The sequence below is a fragment of the Scardinius erythrophthalmus genome (genome assembly GCF_964197995.2).
Source record: "Scardinius erythrophthalmus genome assembly, chromosome: 7".
Classification (NCBI taxonomy): Eukaryota; Metazoa; Chordata; class Actinopteri; order Cypriniformes; family Leuciscidae; genus Scardinius; species Scardinius erythrophthalmus.
Window position 1 is genome coordinate 31,309,493 of NC_138227.1, and position 24,925 is coordinate 31,334,417.

The 24,925-nt window shown below is 36.9% G+C and overlaps 1 protein-coding gene across 2 annotated transcripts; it reads right to left on the reverse strand.

The window, feature by feature from the left end:
• Window positions 1-11,512: 11,512 nt before the first annotated feature.
• nek3 (NIMA related kinase 3) lies at window positions 11,513-24,822 on the reverse strand. 2 transcript variants are annotated; one of them, XM_081369929.1, is made up of 13 exons: window positions 24,412-24,822; window positions 24,216-24,309; window positions 24,033-24,130; window positions 22,614-22,697; window positions 18,426-18,493; window positions 18,236-18,322; window positions 18,103-18,157; window positions 17,747-17,947; window positions 16,252-16,360; window positions 14,454-14,624; window positions 14,007-14,141; window positions 12,049-12,145; window positions 11,513-11,962 (listed from the first exon to the last, which is right to left on the reverse strand). In XM_081369929.1, exons 1-13 carry the CDS (start codon window positions 24,529-24,531, stop codon window positions 11,896-11,898), a joined length of 1,386 nt encoding a protein of 461 aa, XP_081226055.1. In that variant the 5' UTR covers window positions 24,532-24,822; the 3' UTR covers window positions 11,513-11,895. The 2 variants fall into 2 exon arrangements, with proteins under 2 accessions (XP_081226055.1, XP_081226054.1); XM_081369928.1 differs by having other exon boundaries at window positions 11,779-11,962; window positions 12,049-12,148; window positions 24,412-24,816.
• Between the last annotated feature and the right edge of the window lie 103 nt (window positions 24,823-24,925).

Here is a 24,925-nt window from a genome sequence, read left to right on the forward strand (position 1 = left end):
GACTTACCCGTCCAATGTAAATAAAGATAAGAAGTTCTTCGCTTACGAGGATAAGTCAGATCATCGGCAGAGGTAATTTTACACCAATGAGGACATATTTATGAATTAAGACATTGATTTTAGCTAAAAAACTACTTAAAAAACTACACAGTGTACCTTTAATGCAATTATAAAACATACAATACATTCAATGTATAGCAAAGAATTCTGTCAATGAACATTTTTGACCTAAAATTTAATTTAATAGGCTATGAATAATTAAATACAATGCTTCTATTGGACATATAACATTTTGAACGACATTGAACGACACCATTGTATATAAATTGTATATAAATATACACATTGTATATAATTTTTTTTTTTTATATTTAAGACACCAATTTTCAATTTAAAATAAATTGACAATTTACAATATAAATACCAAAACTTTCTTTGTAAACGTTGTCTTTCTTGTAAAAAAAAAAAAAAAAAAAACTGTCTTTCTTGTAAAAAACTGAACTGAATGCATTAAATTAACGATGATGTAAGCCCTACACTAAACATGACCTGGCGCAACGGTCTTGGTTTGACAGCACTTGAGAGGGTTTTTCTAAGGCCGCGCTAGTCTATTCTGGGCTGGAAAGGAAGGAAGACTGAAAGACAGATGGAACGTTTAATTTCTTTTCGCGGCAGTGGACAGACGTTTCAGACACAAGATGGAGAACAATGGTAAAAACACACCCTCCTGTACCTCTAACATCTTTCCATTTTTACCCGCACACGACCTTTGGGTAGCGAACACAGGATGCATTACACTGGCATGCGAACGCCAATCCCACTGCGCCATTTTCACTTGAACCATCCGGTCCAGAAACGGTACTCAAAGACAATAGAGCGAGACAATAACAATGTCAGAGCAATATAAATAGTTACAAAGGATCTGTGACTTATGCTGCTACTGTGATTTGTGATAATGGGAAGGTCCTTAACCTGATGAACACAGGCAGACATTATTCATTAAGCATCATGAGATATAATTTGATATATCTTACATCACATTCTGACCCATGATACAATTATTGTTTAAAGTACGTTGTTAATGTATTTGTAATTAAAACTGTAATACTAACAGTAACTTAATACTACAGTAAAATGCACTAGTACATATGTATACAAATAATATAAACAGCAACCAGAACTCCTTAGCAAAACCGACAAACTGAAGAGAACCACAAAGCTAGATATATTCAGTGATAAATGCTGATGAATATAATCGGAAACATACTCAAACACAGGAAGAAAACAGAAGCAATGCAACAGAAATCAGAAGTCTTTAACAGGTATAACATAATATATACTGTAAAAAAAAGATTTTTAAAAGTTCTGTTGATAGTCCACTAACTAACTATATTTAACTTTGCAATGCAACTGTCAACTAACTGTCATTAGAGTGTTAGTAGCCTGTCTTATAGGCTATCTAACACTTTATGCTCCCCCAATAGACATTCTACTGACTATAAGTAACTTTGCAATTACATGTCAACTTGTTCTACTAACCCTAACCTAAGAAACCAATTTTAACGATCTGAAACGCAAGTATCAAACGCGAAACGCAAGTAACTTTGTGGGCGGATCTCAAATCTAAAATGGGTTAATCTGAAGTAGCTTCATTATTCATAGGTGTGGTTTGGGCGTAACGTGAAATAAACCAATCAGGGCGTCATCTCACATTCCCTTTAAAAGCAGGTGTGCTTGTTCCATGGCGGGTTGCTATTATAACGGGAGGGAAAAGTCAGCTGTGCGTCCAGTGCAAAATAGGAATGATAGGCCTACATGCGTCGATGTACAAAGTCAATTGCGCTGGGTGCAAGATAGGGCCCTAATACTCTAATGAGAGTTAGTTGACATGTAGTTGCAAATTTACTTATAGTTGGAGTTAGTAGAATGTGTAGTTTTTGTGTCAGGTGTCATATAGATTTGAAATGATATGACGATGAGTAGGCCTACATGGTGGCAGAATTTGGAAGAACTATTCCTATAAAACCAAAAGTTGTGAATTTCCCTCAGCAGTGACAGAAAACTGTTTTTTTCATGTGTATTTCTAATAATCAGTGCTCTAGTCTAATGCACAGAATATTTATTCACCTGTGCAGTTATATAATGTGGTGCACGATAATCTAGAGTAAGACTTCTTCAGGAAACAGTTAAAAGTGAAGAGAAGCTACAGGATATCCTTTCAAACGTGTTGATTTTACACATTCAAGCAAGCAACAGTTGTAGCGGGGGAAAAAATCTCATATGCCTGTGAACAGTTTCACACCTTTATTCAAGTGTTTTTTTTTTTTTTTTTAAGAGCGGCAAGTTTCAAGATAATTCTCATTACTCTAATAGAGTATTATTTGTTTGTTTTTTACAATTGTACTACAGTAAAAACAGTAATACAGCAAAACCAGTATTTATAAAAACTTAATTCAGCATAAATTTAAAGGAATCATGAAATGCATTTTTTGTAAAATGTATTATTGTTCTCTGAGGTCCACTTGTTATCAAGTGTTATCAAGATTCGTACATCAAAAAACAACCTAATTTGGAAGCAATAGGCTATTTTCTAACCATGCATCATGCTTTAGAGGAGCTGATGGGTCAGAGGGCCGTGGTGGAGTCCAGGGGCCTGATGTATAAACTTTGTGAGTAATGCGAGTAAATGTGCAGTAGGAATGACAGTAGGAAATGGTAAGAAAATGAAATGCAGATGAAGGAGACTATGCAGCCCTTGCAGACCTTATGCATAGTAAAACTAGGCGTTGTAAGCTCCATATATAGTTATTTCGAGGAGGAGACAGAGTGGAGTTGTATGTACACACGATCTTCCACTGACTGGGTTTTATAAAGGGAATTTTGCGCAGGTTCTTGCGTACACATGGTTGTATAAATCTGAAAAATTTGGTGCGTATGCACACTTTTAGGATGAAAACTACGGAAAGTTTTATACATGAGTCCCCAGGGCTAAGAGGCTAGATGTGGAGCTGGTTAGCCCTAGCAGCTGGGTAGCCCAAGGTGGATCCGAGCAGCACGGTAGAGCCACTGGACGAGCCGAGGGGCTGAAAAGAGACAGCAAGGCCGAGGATCTGGCTGTCTTTGGCAGCAGAGGAGGGAGTGGGAGGCTGGGCGGGACCATTTGCGAGGAAGTAAACTTGGGTCTGGGCAACAACGACTTGGAGCTGGGGCTTGACCAGCGGTGATGTCAAATGTCACCAGCACTCCCTCAGAGATGAACATCAATACCAGCTCACACCTGGTCAGACTCTGCAAACTCTGGCTCTGTGGTGGGCCCAGGCTTCTGGTTCACACTCATGGCGAGTACAGTTTCGAGCTCCAGGACAAACATTGGTTCAGGCTCCGGGACGAACACTGCTTCAGGCTAGAGCTCCAGGACAGAGATTGGGGCCAGTCACACACCTGAACAGACTCCGCAAACTCTGGCTCAGTGGTGGGCTCGGGTTTCTGGTTCATACTCATGACAATTGCAGGTTCGGGCTCTGGGATGTAAAAATTGGGGCAGGGTCACAAACCTGGACAGATTCGCCAAACTCTGGCTCTGTGGTGGGCAATCACAATTTTTTTTTTTCTTGTGTCATAAGAATCTTCGGATGTCTTTTTATGGTCTTGTTTCTTTAGGATTAACAGCAGCATCCTTAAAAGCCCATGACCCCACATGAAGAACCCCCTGATACTCAAAATGTTCCAGAGGAAACGGAGAGTGAATCATCTACACATTCAGGTCAGGAGAGCTGGAGGCAGCCAAGAAGGCGGAGATCATCTCTCCAGATGAATATATTTAAGGAGCAGGCGCGGCCGGATCAAGCCTTCCTCAGCACAATCACTGAGGTGCTCAATCGTGCTGTTAAATGTTTTGAGAGGATGACAGAGCGCCATGCTCGTGCACTTGAGGCTATGGCTGGAGCTCAGCACCCCTTCGCTTGCCAGCAACCCGCTTACCTTCTACAACATCCCTCCACATACCAGCAACAGCCATCACCCACAGCAACCTCCTCCCAGCTCCCAACCTCAGTCACCTTGGTACCACCACCAACATCAGTCATCTACCTCTTCCCCTGACCACTCTCTCTCTTACCAGAATTTATAGGTCATCCATTACATGCACAACTCATAAGAAATATGCAACAACAGAAATAAATGTAAAGACAGGTGTTTTAAGTGTGTTTTTACACAGGTGGGTAACTGCCTGAGCAGGTGATTCACCAGAACCTGCCTGATTTCAAGAGCCGGAGCATCAGGTTCATCCCGGGTGTGTCCCTGAGGCTGTTAAGGAGCTGGATGTACCTGTAATGCTACAGGTGGTAGCTGCTGTTTTTCCCCCTCACATATATTATGGAAAATGCAGCATGCTACTGTAGGCATGAAATCATGGTCTGTGTCACACATTTTGGCCAGGACAAGCCATCTGGTTTTTAGGTGTCCAAATGTATGTTCCATACCATACCACACCGCCCACGCTCACAACAGTTACAGCAAACTCAGTTGCAGCACAGCTGGTGGCAAACGGTTGCAGCCAAAACCGGTGCAGACCCACAGAAGAATACAGCCGGACAGCAGTACCGGACCACTCACAACCAGCCAGAGCACTTACCAAGCCTTTCGATCCACAAGAACTTGAAGCTGCAATGAGCACGCTGAAACCTGGGAAAGCAGCAGGAATCGATGATGTACTGACGGAAATGATACATCACCTGGGACCTAAAGCAAAGACCTGGCTCCTAGAAATGCTGAACTCATGCATGGAAAAGAAAATAATCCCACCGGTATAGAGAAAGGCCAAGACTGTCGCAATTCTCAAACCTGGAAAGGATCCATCATCCCCAAAGAGCTACAGACCGATTTCCCTCCTCTGCATCACCTACAAGCTATACGAGAGGCTATTACTTTAACGCCTAATGCCACTTATATACTCTAAGCTTACTAAAGATCAAGCTGGTTTACGTCCTGGTCGCTCCTGTACTGGGCAGCTATTGAACCTCACCCAACACATTGAGGACGGCTTTGAGTGCAAACTCATCATCGGAGCAGCTTTCATAGACCTCACTGCTGCCTATGATACTGTCCAGCACCGCACCATGATTAGGAAACTTTTTGGCATGACTGGTGACCTCGACCTGTGCCAAATCATCAAAAGCTTCCTCAACAACAGGCGCTTCTTTGTCAAACTAAATGACTAGAAGACCAAATGGAAAGCCCAAAAGAACAGCCTACCACAAGGCAAGCATACTGGCCCCCCTCCACATCTACACTAATGACCAACCACTTCACTCACAATGCCTCCGCTTTATCTATGCGGACGATCTCTGCATCACCACCCAACAGGAGAACTTCCAGAAGATTGAGCCTGTCCTGGAAAGTGCCCTCCAAGAGATGACAACCTACTACAATAACAACCACCTGAAGCCCAATCCATCAAAAACCCAACTATGCAGCTTCCATCTTAAAAAGCGAGATGTGAAAAAAGGACTGAGCATCTCATGGGATGGCTACAAACTCTCCAACCATCCTCACCCCGTGTACCTGGGAGTCACACTCGACAGGACACTCTCTTTCAGAACTCACCTTCATAACACCAAAGCCAAGGTCAACACTCACAATAACATCCTGCGCAAACTGGTAAACTCAAAATGGGGCGCCGATCCACCAACCTTCCGCACAACTGCCCTAGTCCTGTGCTTCCCCACAGCTGAATAGTGTGCTCAAGCTGGAGCCACTCCCACCATACCAAAATTTGGTCCCACCATACCAAATTATCAAGGGATGTATAAAGACAACGCCAGTCCCGTGCCTTTGTGCCCTAGCTGGCATTGTTGAAAACAGTTATTTACATTTTTATTTCATGATGCTATGATGAATAGAAAGTTCAAAAGAACAGCATTTATCTGAAATCTAAAGCTTTTGTAACATTAATCACTACCGTTCAAAAGTTTGGGGTCAGTAAGAATTTTAATTTTATTTCTGGGGGAAAGAAATGAAATAAATCAATACTTTTATTCATCAAAAATGAGTTAAACTGATCAAAAGTTACAATTAAGACATTTATAATGTTAGAAAATATTCTATTTTAAATAAATGCTGTTCTTTTGAACTTTCTATTCATCAAAGAATTTTGAAAAAAAAATTACACAACTGTTTTCAACATTGATACTAATAATGAATGTTTCTTCAGCATCAAATCATCATATTAGAATGATTTCTGAAGGATCATGTGACACTGAAGACTGGAGTAATGATGCTGAAAATTCAGCTTTGATCACAGGAATAAATTACAGTTTAAAATATATTAAAATAGAAAACAGTCATTTTAAATTGTCATAATATTTCACAATATTACTGTTTTTTTATTGTTTTTTTATCAAATAAATGCAGCCTTGGTGAGCAGAAGATACTTCTTTTAAAAACATTAAAAAATCTTACTGACCCCAAACTTTTGAACGGTAGTGTAGCTGCGGAGCAGTACAGACAATATCCCACCTACTGGAGTGTGAAAACGCCCCCAAGTGCAGCCCCCAGGACCTGGCTGAACCGACCGCATCAGCTGTGACCTGCGCCAGATATTGGCAGAACATCTGAAATTGCAACGGACTCAAAGAAGAAGAACTGCACAGCACTGTACCTACAAGGCTACCATTAAACAGTCCATTTTATTATATAAAATAAAATGCTGCAGTTTTGCCACATCCAATCTGTTCAGGTATTTGAGCATGTTTACACACCATTTCAGCTGTTGCATTTTTTTAAAGACATAGCACCCACAACACTTAAGTGTATATATATATATATATATATATATACACACACATGCGATCAATTGCACGTTGATCAATTGCACTGTAGACTTGAGGTATTCTGTGGGCCTCATAATTGCGTTGTGCAATCTGTTGTTCCTCTTGCACATTTGGCAAAGTAATGTACTTCTTCATAAGTTTTGTGCATATAGCCTGGCACACACCATACACACACCATTGGACAGTTGTTTTTCTAACCCCAAATGTCACAGCCACTACCCTGTACTCTTCACAGGTCGCCAGTTTATAAACAGCTATTGCTATGCCTTTATTTATATAAACTGACTTCCTTGGGCATGATGCAGCAGGTGCTGCAAGAGGCCCGATTGCATTGTTCTTCCGGAAATTATGAATCCACAGGTCCTCTGTGAAATCACGCACTATAACTTACCAGAAAAACTGCATATGCGGCCGCTCCCAAGTATAGGGGGCTTGCCTTGCCATGAATGCTTGTATAATGTGAAACGTCTCCTTCGATTATAAATAACGGGTAGTGCAGTGGCTATGATATACGTGAACCTACCAATGTCTGTCGCCATGATTTTTAGAATGACTTATCGCGAGAACGAGTTTTAGTCGCATAAAGGCCCTTTCACACCGAATGCGTAACGAAAAAGCGAATAGTTCGTGTGCGAATAGTTCGCGTCAAAACCCATCACATGAGCTGCGTAAACACGGTCTCTATCTCTATCTTTGACGATTAGCTTTCTATCCCAAATGTAGTTTAGCCTTCTAGCCAACACAGCACAGGACTATACAACAACTAAAACTATCACACAACATACTCAGTCGTGATAACCGAGTTGGTTGGCAATGCTACGCCACACAATCATTGTCCTTGTAGTATGCGATTGGCTGAAGCCTTTTCTGTCGCTGCAAAAGTACAAAAAAAATCGACATCGAAGCGGAAAAAATAAAAGGAGTTTTTTCGCCGAAGCACATTCGCGTTCGGTGTGGAAGCGCTCATTACACAAACAGCTGATCAAAAAATAAAACCATCGCGCGAATTATTTGTGCGTCAAAATCGCGTCCAGTGTGAAAGGACCTTAACACCGGTTAATGGAAACGTCGGCATTTCGCAAAAGTTTTTTATCGACATTTAGAAAATAGCAAATAGCGCAAATCTGCAATGGAAACGCGGCTAATGACTGAGGGGGAGTGTGGCTCTATATAGTGCTGGTGATCAGGGCTAGATGAGTTACAGGTGTGTGTGACTTATGTGCCAGGGAGGATGATGGGAAATGCAGTCTGTGATAGTAATGTATCTATATCTAGGATGAGCTACAGGACTGTGCAAGCATTAGGGGTGTTGATGGACTCCATCTATGTTTTGATCATTGTTGTGAATCCGATACAGATGTAGTCTTTGACAAAAAAAGTCCTTTTCTCAGCTTTTTGCTCAAAATGTTGCTTTTGTTTAAGAAACTTAACCCATATTCAAGTGTTGATAAAAAACTGGCAGGGAAAGAGTTAAAGTCATGAAAATAATATCATAATGCAAAAACAACAAACACAACAACAACAGAATCCTTGCTGAAAAACACAAATGCTTAGATTTTTCTTTTACTTTTTACATTATTTGGGCATCTGTAAAGTTTTGAGGATTTGTGCAGCACTATGAAATCACTATCAAATTCACCAGTGAACACTCAGGTTCAATTTCAGCATTTCCAGAGGAAGACCTGACCAGACAGTTTATTTTATAAATGCTTTGTGTCTGCAATTTCAGAAGTCGTGACACAAATAAATAGAGAGCTTAATGGAGTCTGTAGAAAGCGGAGATCAGTAGGTCAGTGTCCATCTGCTGGACTCATCCTCTTCCTGTGGCGTCTGATCCAGACACGGACAGACAGTAAATGGGAGAGTGGTGTGACCATCCGTATAAGGAAGACAAAGAGACAGAGAAAGAGGTGCGGGGCAGAAAATAAAGTCTGACAGAGACAAACGAGAAAGAGATGTTGTATAAAGTGGTATAATGTGTAATAACAGCTGATATAGATAACAGGCATATACAGTACCATTCAAAGATTTGTTTTTTTAAAGAAATGTATATACTTTTATTCAGCAAGGATGCATTAAACTGATGAAAAGCGAAGAGAAGCTACAGGATATCCTTTAGAAACTGTTGATTCTAAAGATGCGTGCAAGCAAGCAAAGAAAAAACATCTCTAAAGCCCTTGAGTGGTTTCACACCTTTATAACCCGTTTTATCACTTCAAGGTCAGATCTTACGCTTCTGTTTCTACGAACTATTTAAAGCGGGGAACATTTGCACAAAATGCAACAGAGGATCAGAGAGTGTAAAACCAGTCAGCAGACACACTGTGTGTCTGCAATGTGTGAGCATTGTGCAGCCTTACAATTAAAACAATGTAACTTTTCTTTACTGATTTGTTATTCTTTCGAAAGACATGACTTCACGTCTCCATCCTGCAGAGGAAATGCTTAATGGCGCACTGGCTAGTGTGTGTGCAGGTATCTCCTTCAATGTAATTCAGTAGTCTCTGCTTGAAAAGTAGAGATATAGAACATACAGATAGAAAATAACACAGAGGTGACCTTGCATTGCTGTTTTCAGAACAGTTTGAAGTGCACAATATCTACCATCTCGAGTCATTGGTTGGCTAGACATTGTCTGTTTCACTGTAACTCACTTACAATAATGTCTAAATTACACTAAATATAATTCATTCCATCCGAGGACCATGGAGGCCATCATCTGACATCATAAATGAAGGGCTCCTTCATTCATTGTACTGCATGTGAATGAAAAAGAACAGAACAGTCCTATTTACTGAAAATGTCTCCTTTTGTGTTCCACAAACACAAGTCATACGGGGTTGTAACAACTGTCCATTTTATTAAGCATCTAAGCCAAAATAGAGCAGCCTAAAACCACAATAACAGGAACAGGGGTCTTTCAGAATGAGTTTATGGGTTACTATCATATTTACATTCACATCCTTATATGTTTATCTTCGTCTCTCATGAGACATCAAGCTTCAACTTGAGGTAAATGAGGAAAATTAAAAATGGCTCGAGGGCCTAGACTTGGTCCCTGAGGCACTCCATGTGGCTTTCAGATAAGGCTTCAACGCTGGCCCAGCATTTCCTTAAGAACACAACTGGGGTCTTTTATCTGCACACCAAGCATCTCGACAGTCAGCCCGAGACCACTCGTAAATCAAGCAGAGCTGGCAAAACTGCAAACTGACTTTGAGTCCTCTCAGCCTTGGCAAGAGTGTGGCAGCATTCCTTTCATGAGAGCCCTTAGTTTGAATAATTTAACCAGGATTTTATACACAGGTTTGAACAGGTTTTGGTTTACAAGTGCAAGGTTTGAGCCTTTCTTTCCTCATCTAATATCAACACTCATACTTGGATGGTCCACCTAACGAAGCAATAAACAAAATAAGAAATGAGGTGAATTATCACCAAAATAGAAGTACACTATTTGTTTTCTATAAACAAAACAAGAAACACTTTAAATTATTATTAATGTCAATAACAGTTTAATTTTTTAGTGGAAACCGTGATACTTTTTAGATTTTTTTTGATGAATATAAAGTTCAAAAGAACAGCATTCATTAGAATATATTCGTGAAAAGTCTTAGCACTCACTTTTGGCCAATTTAATGCATCCTTACTAAATAAAAGAATAATTAATTTAAGAAAAACAACTGACCCCTATATAATATATAGGCAAAATAATGTATCTACTGTTACTGTTCAGTACAGCACACACCAGCTCCACATTGTGGCCCAGATCATATAAGAAAAAACAAACAAACAACAGCTAAATATTAATAATGTGCCCCATAAAACTAAATATGCTGCAGTATGCTGCATAAAGTAATTTCAACCTAAGAATGACAGTATATCAGTGACCGATAATACTATGAAATCTACAGTAATGTGAGAAAGTGTTTTGCATTCTGTCAGTCAATGACAGGGTTTCCTTTCAAGATGTGGGGAGGATGAACTTATCATTGGAACATATCTTCATCAGGTTGTAGGCAGCGGTTATTTCCGCATGGTGAAAATCTAATCTTATTTACGAAGTCTTTAGAAGCTCATCAATTTCCCTGCACCAGCAAAACCTGCAACAGCTTCCATCTTTCCATCTGCACATTCTGCATTCCACCTAGTGGTCATGAAAAGAGACACACTTTCTCCACAACCTTCTTGACCAAATTTTAAAAAAGTGTGCCAGGATAAGTAAGTGGATTCAGATGTGTTTCTACAGCTGTTGTTACATTATACTTATACATTATAAATAGGAGTCAGTAAGTTCAGTACGTTTTTTTTCTTACTTTTTTTAAGTGAGAGTAAATACTTTGTTTCACAAATATATTCTAATAAATGCTATTCTTTTGAACTTTATATTCATCAAAAAATAAAATAAAATCAAAACAGTGGGGAAAAAAGACAGCAGAAAGAGGCTAATCGTCACTTCACAATGAAATTAAAAAGAAAAAAGAGAAATTATAATTTACATAAAATGGAGCCTTTTCAGATTAATTTTATTTTATTTATAATTAAATATAATAAATAATTATGACATTATTTTCATGAGCTTGGATTGTTTTAACATATATATATATATATATATATACACACACATACACATACACATACATATACATATATACATATATATCTGCTCTTGACTCTTGACAGGTGAGATTCATATGCTTCTCTTTATTGTTTATTTAGTATTTAGTCGCTTAACTTATCATAAATGCATTTTTGAGAATGAGACATTGATTGATTTCTGTTATTAAACACAAATGTGTTACCATGGACACCTTCATTGTTACACGTTACAAATGAGATGTTGACCTGTATGACAACACTCAACACGTTTGATCCCACGTGAAATAACAGTCTTCTTTTTTTATATATGAAAGGCGGATCTTTCTCATGAATAAACTACAACAGGCTCTTGGAATTAGAAATCACTTACTGTTATGTTTTCTTGACAGTCTTATGTCTTTTATGTCAGAATCTTCCAAATCTAATACAAATTAATTTTTTTTACATGTGCAATAACACACTTGAGTTGCTAGTGTTCCTCCACCATCTTCTCTAGTTCATTTATCCAGTCATACGGACACTCCTCTTCAAAATCCCTGCAGTCAGGAGAGTGATGTGAGGTTTATAGGAAATAATGGAGATATGAGACAGTACTGAGAGAGGGAAAACAGGAGAAACTCACGTGTCTTCATCATCTGAGCGCGGCTCCAGTCGACTGAAGTCTGTGATCGTCTCCTCAGGGCCGTCCACTTTGTCTCCAGGCTCTGGGCTTAAAGAACCTGCTGAGAAAATGTGTTACACTTTAACTTTTAAAGTTAACTAATACAGCATTAGAGTATTTTTTTTTAAATACTTAGATTAATATAAAAATAAATAGAAAATAGAACAATAAATAGACATACTGTTCACAAAAAAGTTTCATTTTGATTCATTATTTTGTTTGAAAAGTGAGCTTGGGCTACAGTATCTTTCTTTAAAATGAATGTTGCTTTGATATTTTGTGTCTGATGCATTGAAATAAAATACTATTTGCTCTACTCCACGTTGCTGTAGATGTTATCAGATTCAGATTTAGGTCACTATGAAACTGACTCACAAAAAACATTTTGGGATTTTACTAAGACAGTGTAGGTAGACAATTTCTTACCACATTGCATGCATGAAAACTTAATGAACTTTAGTCTTTCCTGACATGATATGTCAAAAGATAAAAGATAATATTTATCTACAATATCAAACACCTACAGGGAGTGAAATGGGAGCGTAGGCCGCAAATTAAAATGTCAGACAGAAATGAAAAACAATAAAATGTGCTTTTTTAAAAGGGTAAACACTAATTTTCTCAAAGGTTTGGAGTCAGTTAGATTTTTTTTTTTAATAAATAAATAAATTCATACTTTTATTCAATAAGCACATTTCAATTGATATAGAATTTTACCATTTTAACTTTTACAATGTTACAAAAAAATCTATTTCAAATAAATGCTGTTCTTTTGAGCTTACGAGAATCCTGAAAGAATTTCAGAAGAAAGAAATGTTTGTTTTAGCATTAAATTAGCATATCAGAGTGATTTCTGAAGGATCATGTGACACTGAACACTGAATTAATGATGCTAAAAATTCAGCTTTGATCACAGGAATAAATTACATTTTAAAATCTATTATAATAGAAATAGTTATTTTAAATTGTTATATTATTTTCACAATATCACTGCTTTTACAGTATTTTTGATCAAATAAATGCAGCCTTGATGAGCAGAAGACACTTATTTCAAAAACGTAAAAAAAAACGTCACCTTCACAACTTTTGAACGGTAGTGTAATATACATGAGGTCATGTGCAGCATAACATATTGTCAAAAATAATTAAAATAATAATAATAATATAAATATATTAAAATATAAAATTTATAAAAAATATAAATAATAATTAAAAATAAAATTAAAAGTGTTTTTTTTTCTAGTCGTCAACTCTGCAAATATTACTAATTTCAAAACTAATGGCAGATTAAATTGAGATTAAAGTGAGGTTTACAATATAAGGTCTTCATTTGTGTAGACAATATGATTTTGTGTAGGAAACACTTTCTAAAAAGTAATAGTCAAGGGTCTGTTTGTATGTAATTCCCTAAAGGCCCCGATATAAGTTCACTGCCCTCCAGTCAAGTAAAGTCACTTTATACGATTGATAGTTTAAAAGCAAACAGTGTCGGTGTCTCTTTTAATTAGAATTACAGCTATATTTTGTACTATAAAGCGTCTCTCTAGTGTTTGTTTTTACTAGTGGACGTCTGATCTCAACGGAAGAAATTAAATGGAGAAGATTTCCACGTCTAAGAAGGCGGAGCCTCAGAGGCACACCCACCTATTACATCATCGCCACTGACCAATGGTAGTTCAAAGGTGTTTACCAGCCGTAGCTTTTCCGGAAAGTTCGCTTTGGGAAGCTGTTTCGAACTCCCGAAACGAACAAAAAATAAACTTTGTTTGGGCCTGAATTTGTTCAGAATGACGCAACACCAGTTCGTTCTTCAATATCGCTTAAAGTATATCGGGGCCTTTCGTCAGCTGTTCACTCCACTGTTATTAATGTCACAAACTCGTGTTCCCTGATGTATGTGATCATGTGAGCAGACTGACCGTCTCTGTGTATAGTGTACGTCTCAAAGCCATAGCAGAGCTGTGCTTTCTCCAGAACGCTCAGGAGTCTCTCCGGTGGATCTTTGTCCCATTGTTTCCTCGCTCGTCTCTGCTGGGTCTGCACACTCTCGGCCTCTGTGACACAATCAGAGGATGCAAGAACTGACACTATTCACACGTACACTACAAGCGCTACCCTGAGCTACTAACCGCCATTTTATCAATGATGGAGATTTAGCTTATGTTTAGCAGGAATTTAATTCATATTCACTTTGATTTTCCATACATAGACAAAAAGGAATTGTGGTGGTACCATACGGTAAAACCATGCTGCTAAATGACTCCCATATTCATATACAGTGATATTTACATGAATCTCCCTAGGTTTTCAAAAAAAGTACCATGGTACATGAACAAAAAACACTGTAATACCATGTGTTGCTGTACCTGAAATGAGGTCAAGCCGTTCTGCAGTGTCCATGCTACCAGTGGAAATGATGTCAGCATTTCCCAGGACCCCCAGCACTGTATTACACGATCCGACTGCCCACCTCTTACGAGACGCTGGGTCATCACTGCTGTTGTTTTCCATACGGGACTGTCCTACTTGCAAAGCTCCTGACCACAAATGAATAAGTTTGTTAAACGGTTAGGTTGATTCACTACAGGTGAAGTTTGAACTAAAATTAGGAATATTACAGTTTTTTTCAATTGTTTACACGCAATTTTGAAAACCGGGTTCTTTTTTTCAAAACAGAATCACAATTATCCAAACACCACACTCAATTTGCATAATTCCTAGATTGTTTGCAAAATGACACACTTCAGTCAAAACATACACACTTCAGTCAAAACATATACACATATTTGTGAAAATGCTATTAGTTTTCATTTAACCAACACAGTCCTCAATGATCAGACACTATTGCAGCCAGTTACACACAGCTGTGATAAATATAAAACACATTTGTAAAAAAACTAATTTTAGGAAATAGCATGTGCTAGATTTTTGGCCAGACATTGTTATGTAAGGGATAATTTATATGACAAAAAAAAAATAGTGACATACCCACAACATTCTTCATGATTAGTTTGAGATATAGGGAGAATGTACACAAATAGGCCTACTATAAACTTACAAAGCACTGCACAACACTGATGCAGCAGACAGAATATTTCAAGTATTTATTTCAATACTTACACAGTATTTCTTACTATAATCAGTTACAGTAATCAACCAACAATGAAATCAATGAAACAAATAAAATCTGTAGACAAATAAAAATTACTGCATGAAGTACATACACTTTGACTCTGAAGAAAAACTACTGTAAAAGCAACAAGAATACTGTAACTATTCATCATCTCTCCGTCTGGCTGGATCAGGCCATAAGATTTCATCCACATCACAGGCTATGTCTTCAATGGCATAAGTCCTTCCCTACCTCTTCCTCTACCTAGGCCTCTTCCTCTATCTCCTTCTTCTCCTCTTCCTCTACCTGGGCCTCCTCCTCTATCTCCTTCTTCTCCTCTTCCTCTACCTCCTTCTCCTCTTCCTCTACCTAGGCCTCTTCCTCTATCTCCTTCTCCTCTTCCTCTATCTCCTTCTTCTCCTCTTCCTCTACCTCCTTCTCCTCTTCCTCTACCTGGGCCTCTTCCTCTACCTCCTTCTCCTCTTCCTCTACCTAGGCCTCTTCCTCTATCTCCTTCTTCTCCTCTTCCTCTATCTCCTTCTTCTCCTCTTCCTCTACCTGGGCCTCTTCCTCTACCTCCTTCTCCTCTTCCTCTACCTCCTTCATCTCCTCTTTGAGCTCCCCCTCTCATTCTCACTCTTCTTCTTTTACTTCTAGCTCCTTCCATTTTTGTTGAAGACAGGTGAACTCACCTGCTGCCTTTTATAGCACACCTGAGTGTTGCGTTTTCAAATTAGCACATGTGTGCTTCCACACCTGGTGGTTGTGTTTATCCAATTCTTTCATTAGTGTTGTCATTGGCAATCCGGGGCTTTGTAATGACAAGGAAGTAACCTCACAATCCTTAACTGTGTCTAAGGTGTGAAAATGTGTGTAGAGTTTTACAAATCACTGTGTGTAATGTTTTGCAAAAAGGGTGAAGCAGACATTGTGTGTAATGTTGTGCAAATCTGTGGAGGTGTTTTGCTCCTTGGAGTAGAATTTTGCAAATTGTGTGGAAATTTTTATTTTAGTGTGTAAACAATCGTAAAAAACTGTAACAGCAAGTGTACCTTCAGTGGTAGATGTGGTCAATAAACTCTTCTGGCCTAAAAACATGGCCACTTTCTCTCCTTCCTCTTTTCTCCAATGGCGTGTTCGTTCTCCCACCAGTTCCTTTTTCTGCCCAGCAAAAAGAAGAGAGGAATTAAGAGCTGCTGTAAATTATCATCAATGTAATTTAAGTAATGTGATAAAGAAAAGAAAAAGCTCAAATCTAGTTTATCCATGTGTTTAATGTAGTTTTGAAAAGCCATTTCCCAAAAAAATTCTGTTGTCATGCGGTCTCTAACCATCAAAGTAATAACATCTTTTCCTTACACCTTCAATACATGCAAATTTGAGTACACATTTTAATAATTATTTCCAAAGATGTTTAAAAATATTTTCAATGTAAATAGCATTTTTTTGTATTATTAATTCTTAAATATCATTAAGTTTTTAGGGAGCTGCACCAAAGACACATATAAACTTTTACCTGAACTGACCTAATCAAAAGGTAAAAGGTCAAATTATTTGATATTATTTAAGAGATTTTTCTCGAAATCACATTCTCTCTGAGTAGGTACTTATTCTCAAGTAATTACTTTGCGACCGGAGTTGGGGAAAGTTACTTTTAAAAGTAATGCGTTACAATATTGTGTTACTCCCTAAAAAATTAATTGTGTTACTTAGTTACTTTTTTTCTGGAAAGTAATGCGTTAGATTACTTTTGCATTACTTTTGCTTACCTTTTATGTTTTTAACTATACATACAGACAAAATTGAGCATCGTGTCATTGACCCGTAATACAGTTTTTTCAAGTTTCAGTCAAAATTATGATCTAATGAAAATGATGAATGAAATCACATACTTGCCACCAGTATTCTTCTAACACTCATTTATCTATTGACTTGGATCTATTTATATTCTTACTTATGCACTTTAATGATCACAACAGTTTTTTAAATCTTGACTTCTATCTTGATTTATAGTTTTTATTTTGTTTATAAATTACTGGATTTAAATTAAGCAAATTTTTATTTTTTTTATAAGCTGCTTACTGGATTGAGACATACAGAAATTGGTTGTAATTTTGTTACAATGACTATTAAAGTAAAAGACATTGTTAAAATAGTCCAAGTGACTACAGTGGCTCAACCTTAAGTTTGTTTTTTGTGCACAAAAAGTATTCTCGTCGCTTGACAAACTTATGGTTGAGCCACTGTAGTCACTTGGACTATTTTAACGATGTCTTTACTAACTTTTCTGGGCCGGCAAGTTTCAGTCCCTTAGAAGCATATGGAGGAGTGATCCAGCTCTCAGATTTAATTTAAAAAATATCTTCATTTGTGTTCCGAGGATGAAGGAAAGTCTTACGGGGTTGGAACAACATGAGGGTGAGTAATTACTGACATAATTTTCATTTTTGGGTGAACTAACCCTTTAAGAAATCTACAATCTGATTTGCTGATCATGATTTCCTCCTGAATCGCTCCATAAAACATTGAAGTGTTTTCAAAACATACCTCTGGCGTCAGGTGTTTCTGCAGCAGTCGGGACGCGCGGTGAGAGCTGAGGATTGTGTGTACTGAGGGTCTGTCTCTGGGGTTAGTCTTGAACATGTGTTTGATGAGGTAGTGTAGCTCATAGGGGAAGTGACCGGGTAAAGGTGCATACGCCCCTCGACACACCTTCAAGATCAGACTCTTCCAGCTACGAGCCTGAAACTGATGAAGGGACGGGTGACAGTAAAATATTACATGGAAAGTTAGGGTAAGTTCCTTAATAATCTAAAACACACTATAGAAGTGAAACTCTATACACCGTCTGATGCATAAAGTCATTGCAACTATGCAATTTGAGAATGTCAAGAGGAAAATACCGGGTGTTGGAGGGTGCAAAGTTCATACAAGACACAGCCAAGAGACCAGACGTCACTGTAATATACACGCATATTAGTCCAAATGTAGTTTCAAATGTAAAGCTGGTGGGAATTATTATCAGGAAAGTTGTACCTTTTATTATTGTAAGGTTTGTTGTCCCATATCTCTGGAGACACATAATATGGAGTACCCACATAGGTCTGAGCGAATGCTTTTGCACTGCAGAAATACATATAAAATCAGTGCATATCAAAACCTGTCACTCACATGGCTGTGTTCTTGCACTGAATTGTAAACGAATGACACACATTTGGCTGAATACCTGTTAAGAGTACAAGCCGAACCAAAATCCCCCACCTTCACAGTTCCACTGTCTGTCAGGAAAATGTTCTGCAATGGAAATGGGAAAGAAACTAGCATTGACTTTCAGGCATGCATCATTAATCCATTAATGACTTTTATACTTAAATCACAACTTCCATTCTTTAGACTGTAATTTTGATCTGAAAACACTGGCATACAAAAGCCAATCACAGTACTGTAACTAAAACCAGGTCTCAGGTCTTGTAGATGCTAAGACTTTTTTATTTATTTATCCCAAACCTTGAAGTTTTTGCTATTGTCTGCACCACACGACTTTGATTTGGCAGACAAACATTTTTATTTTATTTTTATATTAATTAGCAGTGTAGACATTAGGGTTGGGCGGTATTACGGTAATATCGTATACCGCGGGGTCTTAAAATAGCAACGGTATCAGTTTCAACACCGTCATTACCGGCACTTATATATAATATATAAATATAATTTATTTAATGCCTAAAAATGCTTATGTGTGGTTGTCATCAAGTGACAGTGTGGAGGAGAAAGAGAGAGAGAGAGAGAGAGAGAGAGAGAGAGAGAGAGAGAGAGAGAGAGAGAGAGAGAGAAGGGAGAGGCGGTAAATATTGACGAGGCAATTTGTAAATTGTGCAATAAAAAGGTGACCGCGAGAGATGGAAACACCTCTAACCTAATGTCGCATCTCCGAAACAACCACCCACTCACTGCTGCGAGGATGCATTTTGCCCCGAGTTCATTAAATAAGCGCATTAGTTCATATTTGTTAAAATATTATGATGTTATTTTTTTCCTCTATGTTGATAATGAAAAGTGTAAGCACGAGTAAGATGGGATGCATCAGGAGTCAGATATTTAATATTAATATACTGGATTTAATAAATAAGAATCAAATATAGCAGACAATATAATCATGACATGATCGTGCGCTGGCGCGCCGCGGTCACTTGCATTGAAATCTCATCATAAATTAACCGAAACTCAGTGTATGCCTCACAGACATGACAGATAGGCCTATATCTAAATAAAGCTTGAAATTTCATTAAACGAAACAATTCAAAACGAAAAGAAATAGGCCACTCGCTGATTATTTAATCCATGATGTGCATTTCTCTCTATGCGCGTTCATACGGAGATGGTGATCATCAAATTCATTAAACGAAACTATTCAAAACGAAAAGAAATAGGCTAGCCTACTCTCTGATTATGTAATCCATGATGTGCATTTCTCTCTATCGTTCACTATGGAGATGGCGATCGTCAATTTCTTTAAACGAAACAATTCAAAACGAAAAGAAATATAGGCAGCATACTCTCTGATTAATCCATGATGTGCATTTCTCTCCATAGGCGCGTTCACTACGGAGATGCCGATCGTCAATTTCTTTAAACGAAACAATTCAAAACGAAAAGAAAAAGGCTAGCCTATACCTTCTGATTATGTAATCCATGATTTGCATTTCTCTCTCTATATGTGCGTTCACTAGGAGATGGCGATCGTCAACTTAATCTTTGCAGCAGACGCTGACAGAAAAGTTGTATTAATAAAAATCAATGGACGCATGTCACCGGATTTACAAATACACTTCTTGCTTGTTGCACGCACACATTTCAAAATAATGAGATATTATGTTGAAAATTTTTATTAATAATAATAAATCTTTAATAATATTTGATTGAATGTTGAATGTTGTGCTTGCTTAATTTATTATAATGGCCCACGTATTAAAAATAGTCAAGTCTAAATCGGGCTCGGGCTCATAATTACATTTAATGCCGCCAGCCGGGCTCGGACGGGCTTTATTTTTTTTTTTTTTTTTGCCCGATCTGGTTTTCAGTTTCTGAACAGTGGCACAAGCCAACAGTTTGGTGACGCTGTCTGAGCCTTAAGGCCCGTTCACACCAAGGACGATAACTATAAAGATAACGATAAAGATATAATTCTAAAAATCGTTCTCCATATTAAAGAATAACAGAGTTCACACCACAACTATAACGATAAAGATATGAGGAACGATATCGTTGGGATCACTTTCAGAACGATTTTTTTTCCAGCTGTCAACGATAAAACACTGACAGCCAATCAGAATCCATTCTAATTTAAAGGTCTCGCGCATTTAAAATGGATCTGGATCATCCGGGCGCGCGCGTGCTTAGAATAAAAAGACCGTTATCGGTCGTTGGTGTGGACGCATATATAGTTATCTTTATCGTTATCTTTATAGTTATCGTGCTTGGTGTGAACGGGCCTTTATGTCATGACTTTTAATTAGTCACGGTAATACTGTATACCCCGGTAAAATAGGGAGGAGGTTTGACGGTATCAAAATTTGGATACCGCCCAAGCCTAGTAGACATAATTTTTTTTTTTTTCTAAGTTATAATCTTTGGGTGTGTTTGGGTAATGTTAGGGTAACACATTACCAGTAATGCGAGTTATGTAATCAGATTACTTTTTTTTATGTAACTAGTTAACATTACTTTTAAATTTACAACAAAATGTCTGAGTTACTTTTTCAAATAAGTAACACAAGTTACTTTGTTTTCTCATGTATTGACTGACAGCTCTCCATGTTGAGAGAAATCATGAGTAAGTGAAGTGACCTCAAGTTATTGTATGTATAAACTGTATTTTTAATAAAATAATAGATCCAGACCAAAAATGAGAGTCATGTCATTGACCCCATATTTTTTGTTAAAGTTTTAGTTAAAATAATCTATTGAAAATGATGGAAAAAAATTATCTGATGATCACAATTTCCTCCTGAATCTCATATTGATGTGGTTGGTAGGGGTGTGCCGGTGGGGGGGAGGGTGGTACGACGTTCGTCTGTTATAGGACAACTTAGTTTGAATAAACGAGCAGACACTGTTTAGCTACTTGATCGCCTAAATTAAAAAAAATAAAATAAATATTTGTGTAGTGTTCAATGTTGTTATCGATAGAGATACGCGGATGGGGTATTATTTCATCCGCAACCGCATCACAAAATGTATCATCCGCACCAACGTTTTTTGACCAAATTTTAAAAGCCGCACCCGCCCGCCATCCGCTGATTGTTTTGCGGTCTATGGACGATGCAATGCTCTGCTGATGCGAGTCGCAAGAAAGCCCTTGTCTGTTCAAAAAAAGTATGCAGCAAAGATATTTAATGCTAATGTATGAGGCATAGGCCTACGCTGAGTTTCATTCATTTACGATGAGATACGCTCTAGTTCACAATGCAAGTGAACGCGACGCACCAGCGCCTCCATGTCACGGTTATTATATTGTCTGCTATATTTGCTTTTTATTTATTAAAAAAATGATGAAACATTTATTAAAATTAAGATAGAATTTGTACAAAACGAAATTCGCTTTAAAGAAAGGCTTTCTACAAAGCAAAACTTAATGAAGTGGTAAAAATCATGTCTGACGATTAACAAAACAAAACTTCATTAAGTGGTAAAAACCATGTCTCCCAATATATTGCGCATCTTATGATCCTATCTTTTATTACAATTGTTTTTGAGCTAAAAGGTAATACTCATCATATAGGCTATATACACACTGTATATGTTTCTTTTATCAAACATGTTTGGGGCCAGTCAGGCTAAACTGCACGATCAGTTATCGGTAATGATACGTTGCTTATTATTGCAAATGTTTATTTCTAATGTTTATTATTGCAAATGTTTTTCATTTGTTTAATAAATCTCATAATGATGGCACATCACTATATCATAGTCATAGCTTTTATTTCTATCTAAAATGATTGGCGGTCGGTCAGGGGGTACTTGGCAAAGAATCAAATACAGTTGGAAACGACGTAGACCATTAATAACACAGACTGTTAACAATTGTTTTTAATTAGTATTTAAACATTCTCTATGATAAATGTTTTTTGTAAAATAATATTTTAATAACACGGTTTTGGCGGTTATAGAGTTCTAATGACGGTGTTCAACTATAACCGTCGGTCTCACGGTTATATACTAACCGTCACACCCCTAGTGGTTGGTGTAATTACAGTACTGTGTTTTGACTTTGAATAGTTGTGGCTGAAAGCTTAATGTACAAAAAGTATAAATACTACACTTTAGGCTTCCTTTCTTTGTATTCTATTTGTTTTGTAAAATAAATAATAAATAAAAACTGAGAAAATGTTACCAGACACAAAGTGACACGCACCTTTGATTTTAAGTCCCTGTGAAGTACTCTCTTGTCGTGAATGTGTTTGGTGCCTAGACACATCTGTGTAAACCACTTCAGGATCTAAACCGAGAGATGACATTAAAACAAAACAAAACAAAACACAACACACATTACCTAATTATTCTTAATCATTTAAAATCTACTATCAAGTTCAAGTACTCATTCCAAAAAAAAAACCAAACAGATATATTCTACTAACAACTGTAGCACAATTATATCATATTTTGTGGTATTTCTATGGTACTTTGAAGAAGTTTTCTCACCAAAAAATATATCTGGGTCATACATTGCCCAAAATAAATAATAAATAAAATATATTTACATAAAATGTACATTTTTATTTTATTTTATGCATTGTGACATTATTTTCAAGACACCTTTTCCCCACAAAACTCTCATTAGTGTAATGCATTTTTAGACATATGACTTATTTTTCTCCCATTACCGTTATACTGGATGTGTAATATTCGTATTACTCAATATGCAATGCTCTTATTACTGCACTTTTCATTTAGTAATTCGATGGAATTACATTTTTACAAAAATGTTATACTGTATTGTATTTATACAAGAATAAATTAAATTAAAAGCAGTAAAAATACAACTATTATGTATAAATACATTACAAATGAAATAACATATTTCTGTTTCTTCTGCAGTTTACATTGCAGTAATGTGAATAGGGGAGGGGGATGTGCTTAATTGTTATAGAAATAATATAAAAAATATGAATAGCAGTAAAATAGGTTATATATATATTAGGGCTGTCAAAAGATTAATCGCGATTAATCGCATCCAAAATAAAAGTTTGTGTTTACATAATATATGTGTGTGTACTGTGTATAATTATTTTGTATATATAAATACACACACATGCATGTATATATTTAAGAAATATTCGCATACATATACTGTATATATTTATATATAATTTATATTATATATAAATATAATTTTTTTATATAAAAATTACACATTTTTCTTAAATATATACAAGCATGTGTGTGTATTTATATATACAAATTTAATTATACACAGTACACACACATATATTATGTAAACACAAACTTTTATTTTGGATGCGATTAATCGCGATTAATCTTTTGACAGCCCTAATATATATATATATAAGAATTGGACAACACAAGAATTGGTCTGGTAATATTTCAAATACTGTATATATATATATATATATATATATATATATATATATATATATATATATATATATACAGTATATAGCCTATATATACACATATATATATATATATATATATATATATATATATATATATATATATATACAGTATTTGAAATATGACTAGACCAATTCTTGTGTTATAAACCCAACTACTTTAAAGAATTAATCTGAGAAGGGTACTATATTTGCCATACCACGTCCTCCGAGAACAGAACATCTTTTTGTTGCCGTATCCTTTGAAGAAGATCTCCACCACTGCAGAACTCCATCACAATGTACAGATGACCATCAGCTGGAGAGAGAGAGAGAGAGAGAGAGACCATGTGTTTTTATACAGCCTTTGATCTTGTGAAGTATATAAAACACTCTTGACAAACCTTCAAAAAAGTCTTTGAATGCCACAATGTTTGCATGCTTCATTCTGGACAGAAGCACTGCTTCTCTTCTGCTGTTCCTCATCCCAGTCTCAGCCTATAATACATGCATGAGATCTTAACATCAACACAACACAGCACAGAACCTCTTTCATACACGAACAGACTGCATTTATTTTTATTATTCCGATTTCATTACCTTTGGCAGTCGTATTTCCTTCATCACATAATTTTGTTTCTCTTCGTTTATTTGCTGAACCAAGAGAGCTCGACCAAAAGATCCTTCGCCAATGACTCTCACCAATGAGTACTGATCCATAATATCAGCTTCAGACCATTGACAGAATAAATGCTGCTTAAAGCTGTTGTTCTTCTTCCTTTTAAAGCAACACTACACAACTACATATAGCCTACTGCTGTTTTTATACACCTGCTCGAGCGTTTTGCTAAAAAAAAAAAAACACACCAGACAATTGAATGGAAACACTTCTTTTTGCATTTGCTTATTAGTTTTAACTAGTTTTTCGGGACAGAATATGTGGTCGTGCATGTACAGTACAGCACCATCAGTTTGTTTCAGGTACAGACTCGATAGTTTCACTTCCGTATTGTTACATGACGTCGCGATGATGTGTCGAGATTTAGAGGGGTTTTTTTCTTTTCTTTTTTTCTTCGTTTTTGTTCTATTTTTGGATGCGAGAAAACTATAACAC

What these genes read in the sequence shown, in the direction of transcription:
- nek3 (XM_081369928.1), bottom strand. Translation starts at nt 24,531, where the DNA reads ATGGATCAGTACTCATTGGTGAGAGTCATTGGCGAAGGATCTTTTGGT. An exon ending in ACAGGGACTTAAAATCAAAG is followed by an intron (nt 18,494 to 22,613) that starts GTGCGTGTCACT and finishes TTTCCATTGCAG; the next exon opens with AACATTTTCCTGACAGACAG. An exon ending in AAACCTTACAATAATAAAAG is followed by an intron (nt 18,158 to 18,235) that starts GTACAACTTTCC and finishes TGTATATTACAG; the next exon opens with TGACGTCTGGTCTCTTGGCT.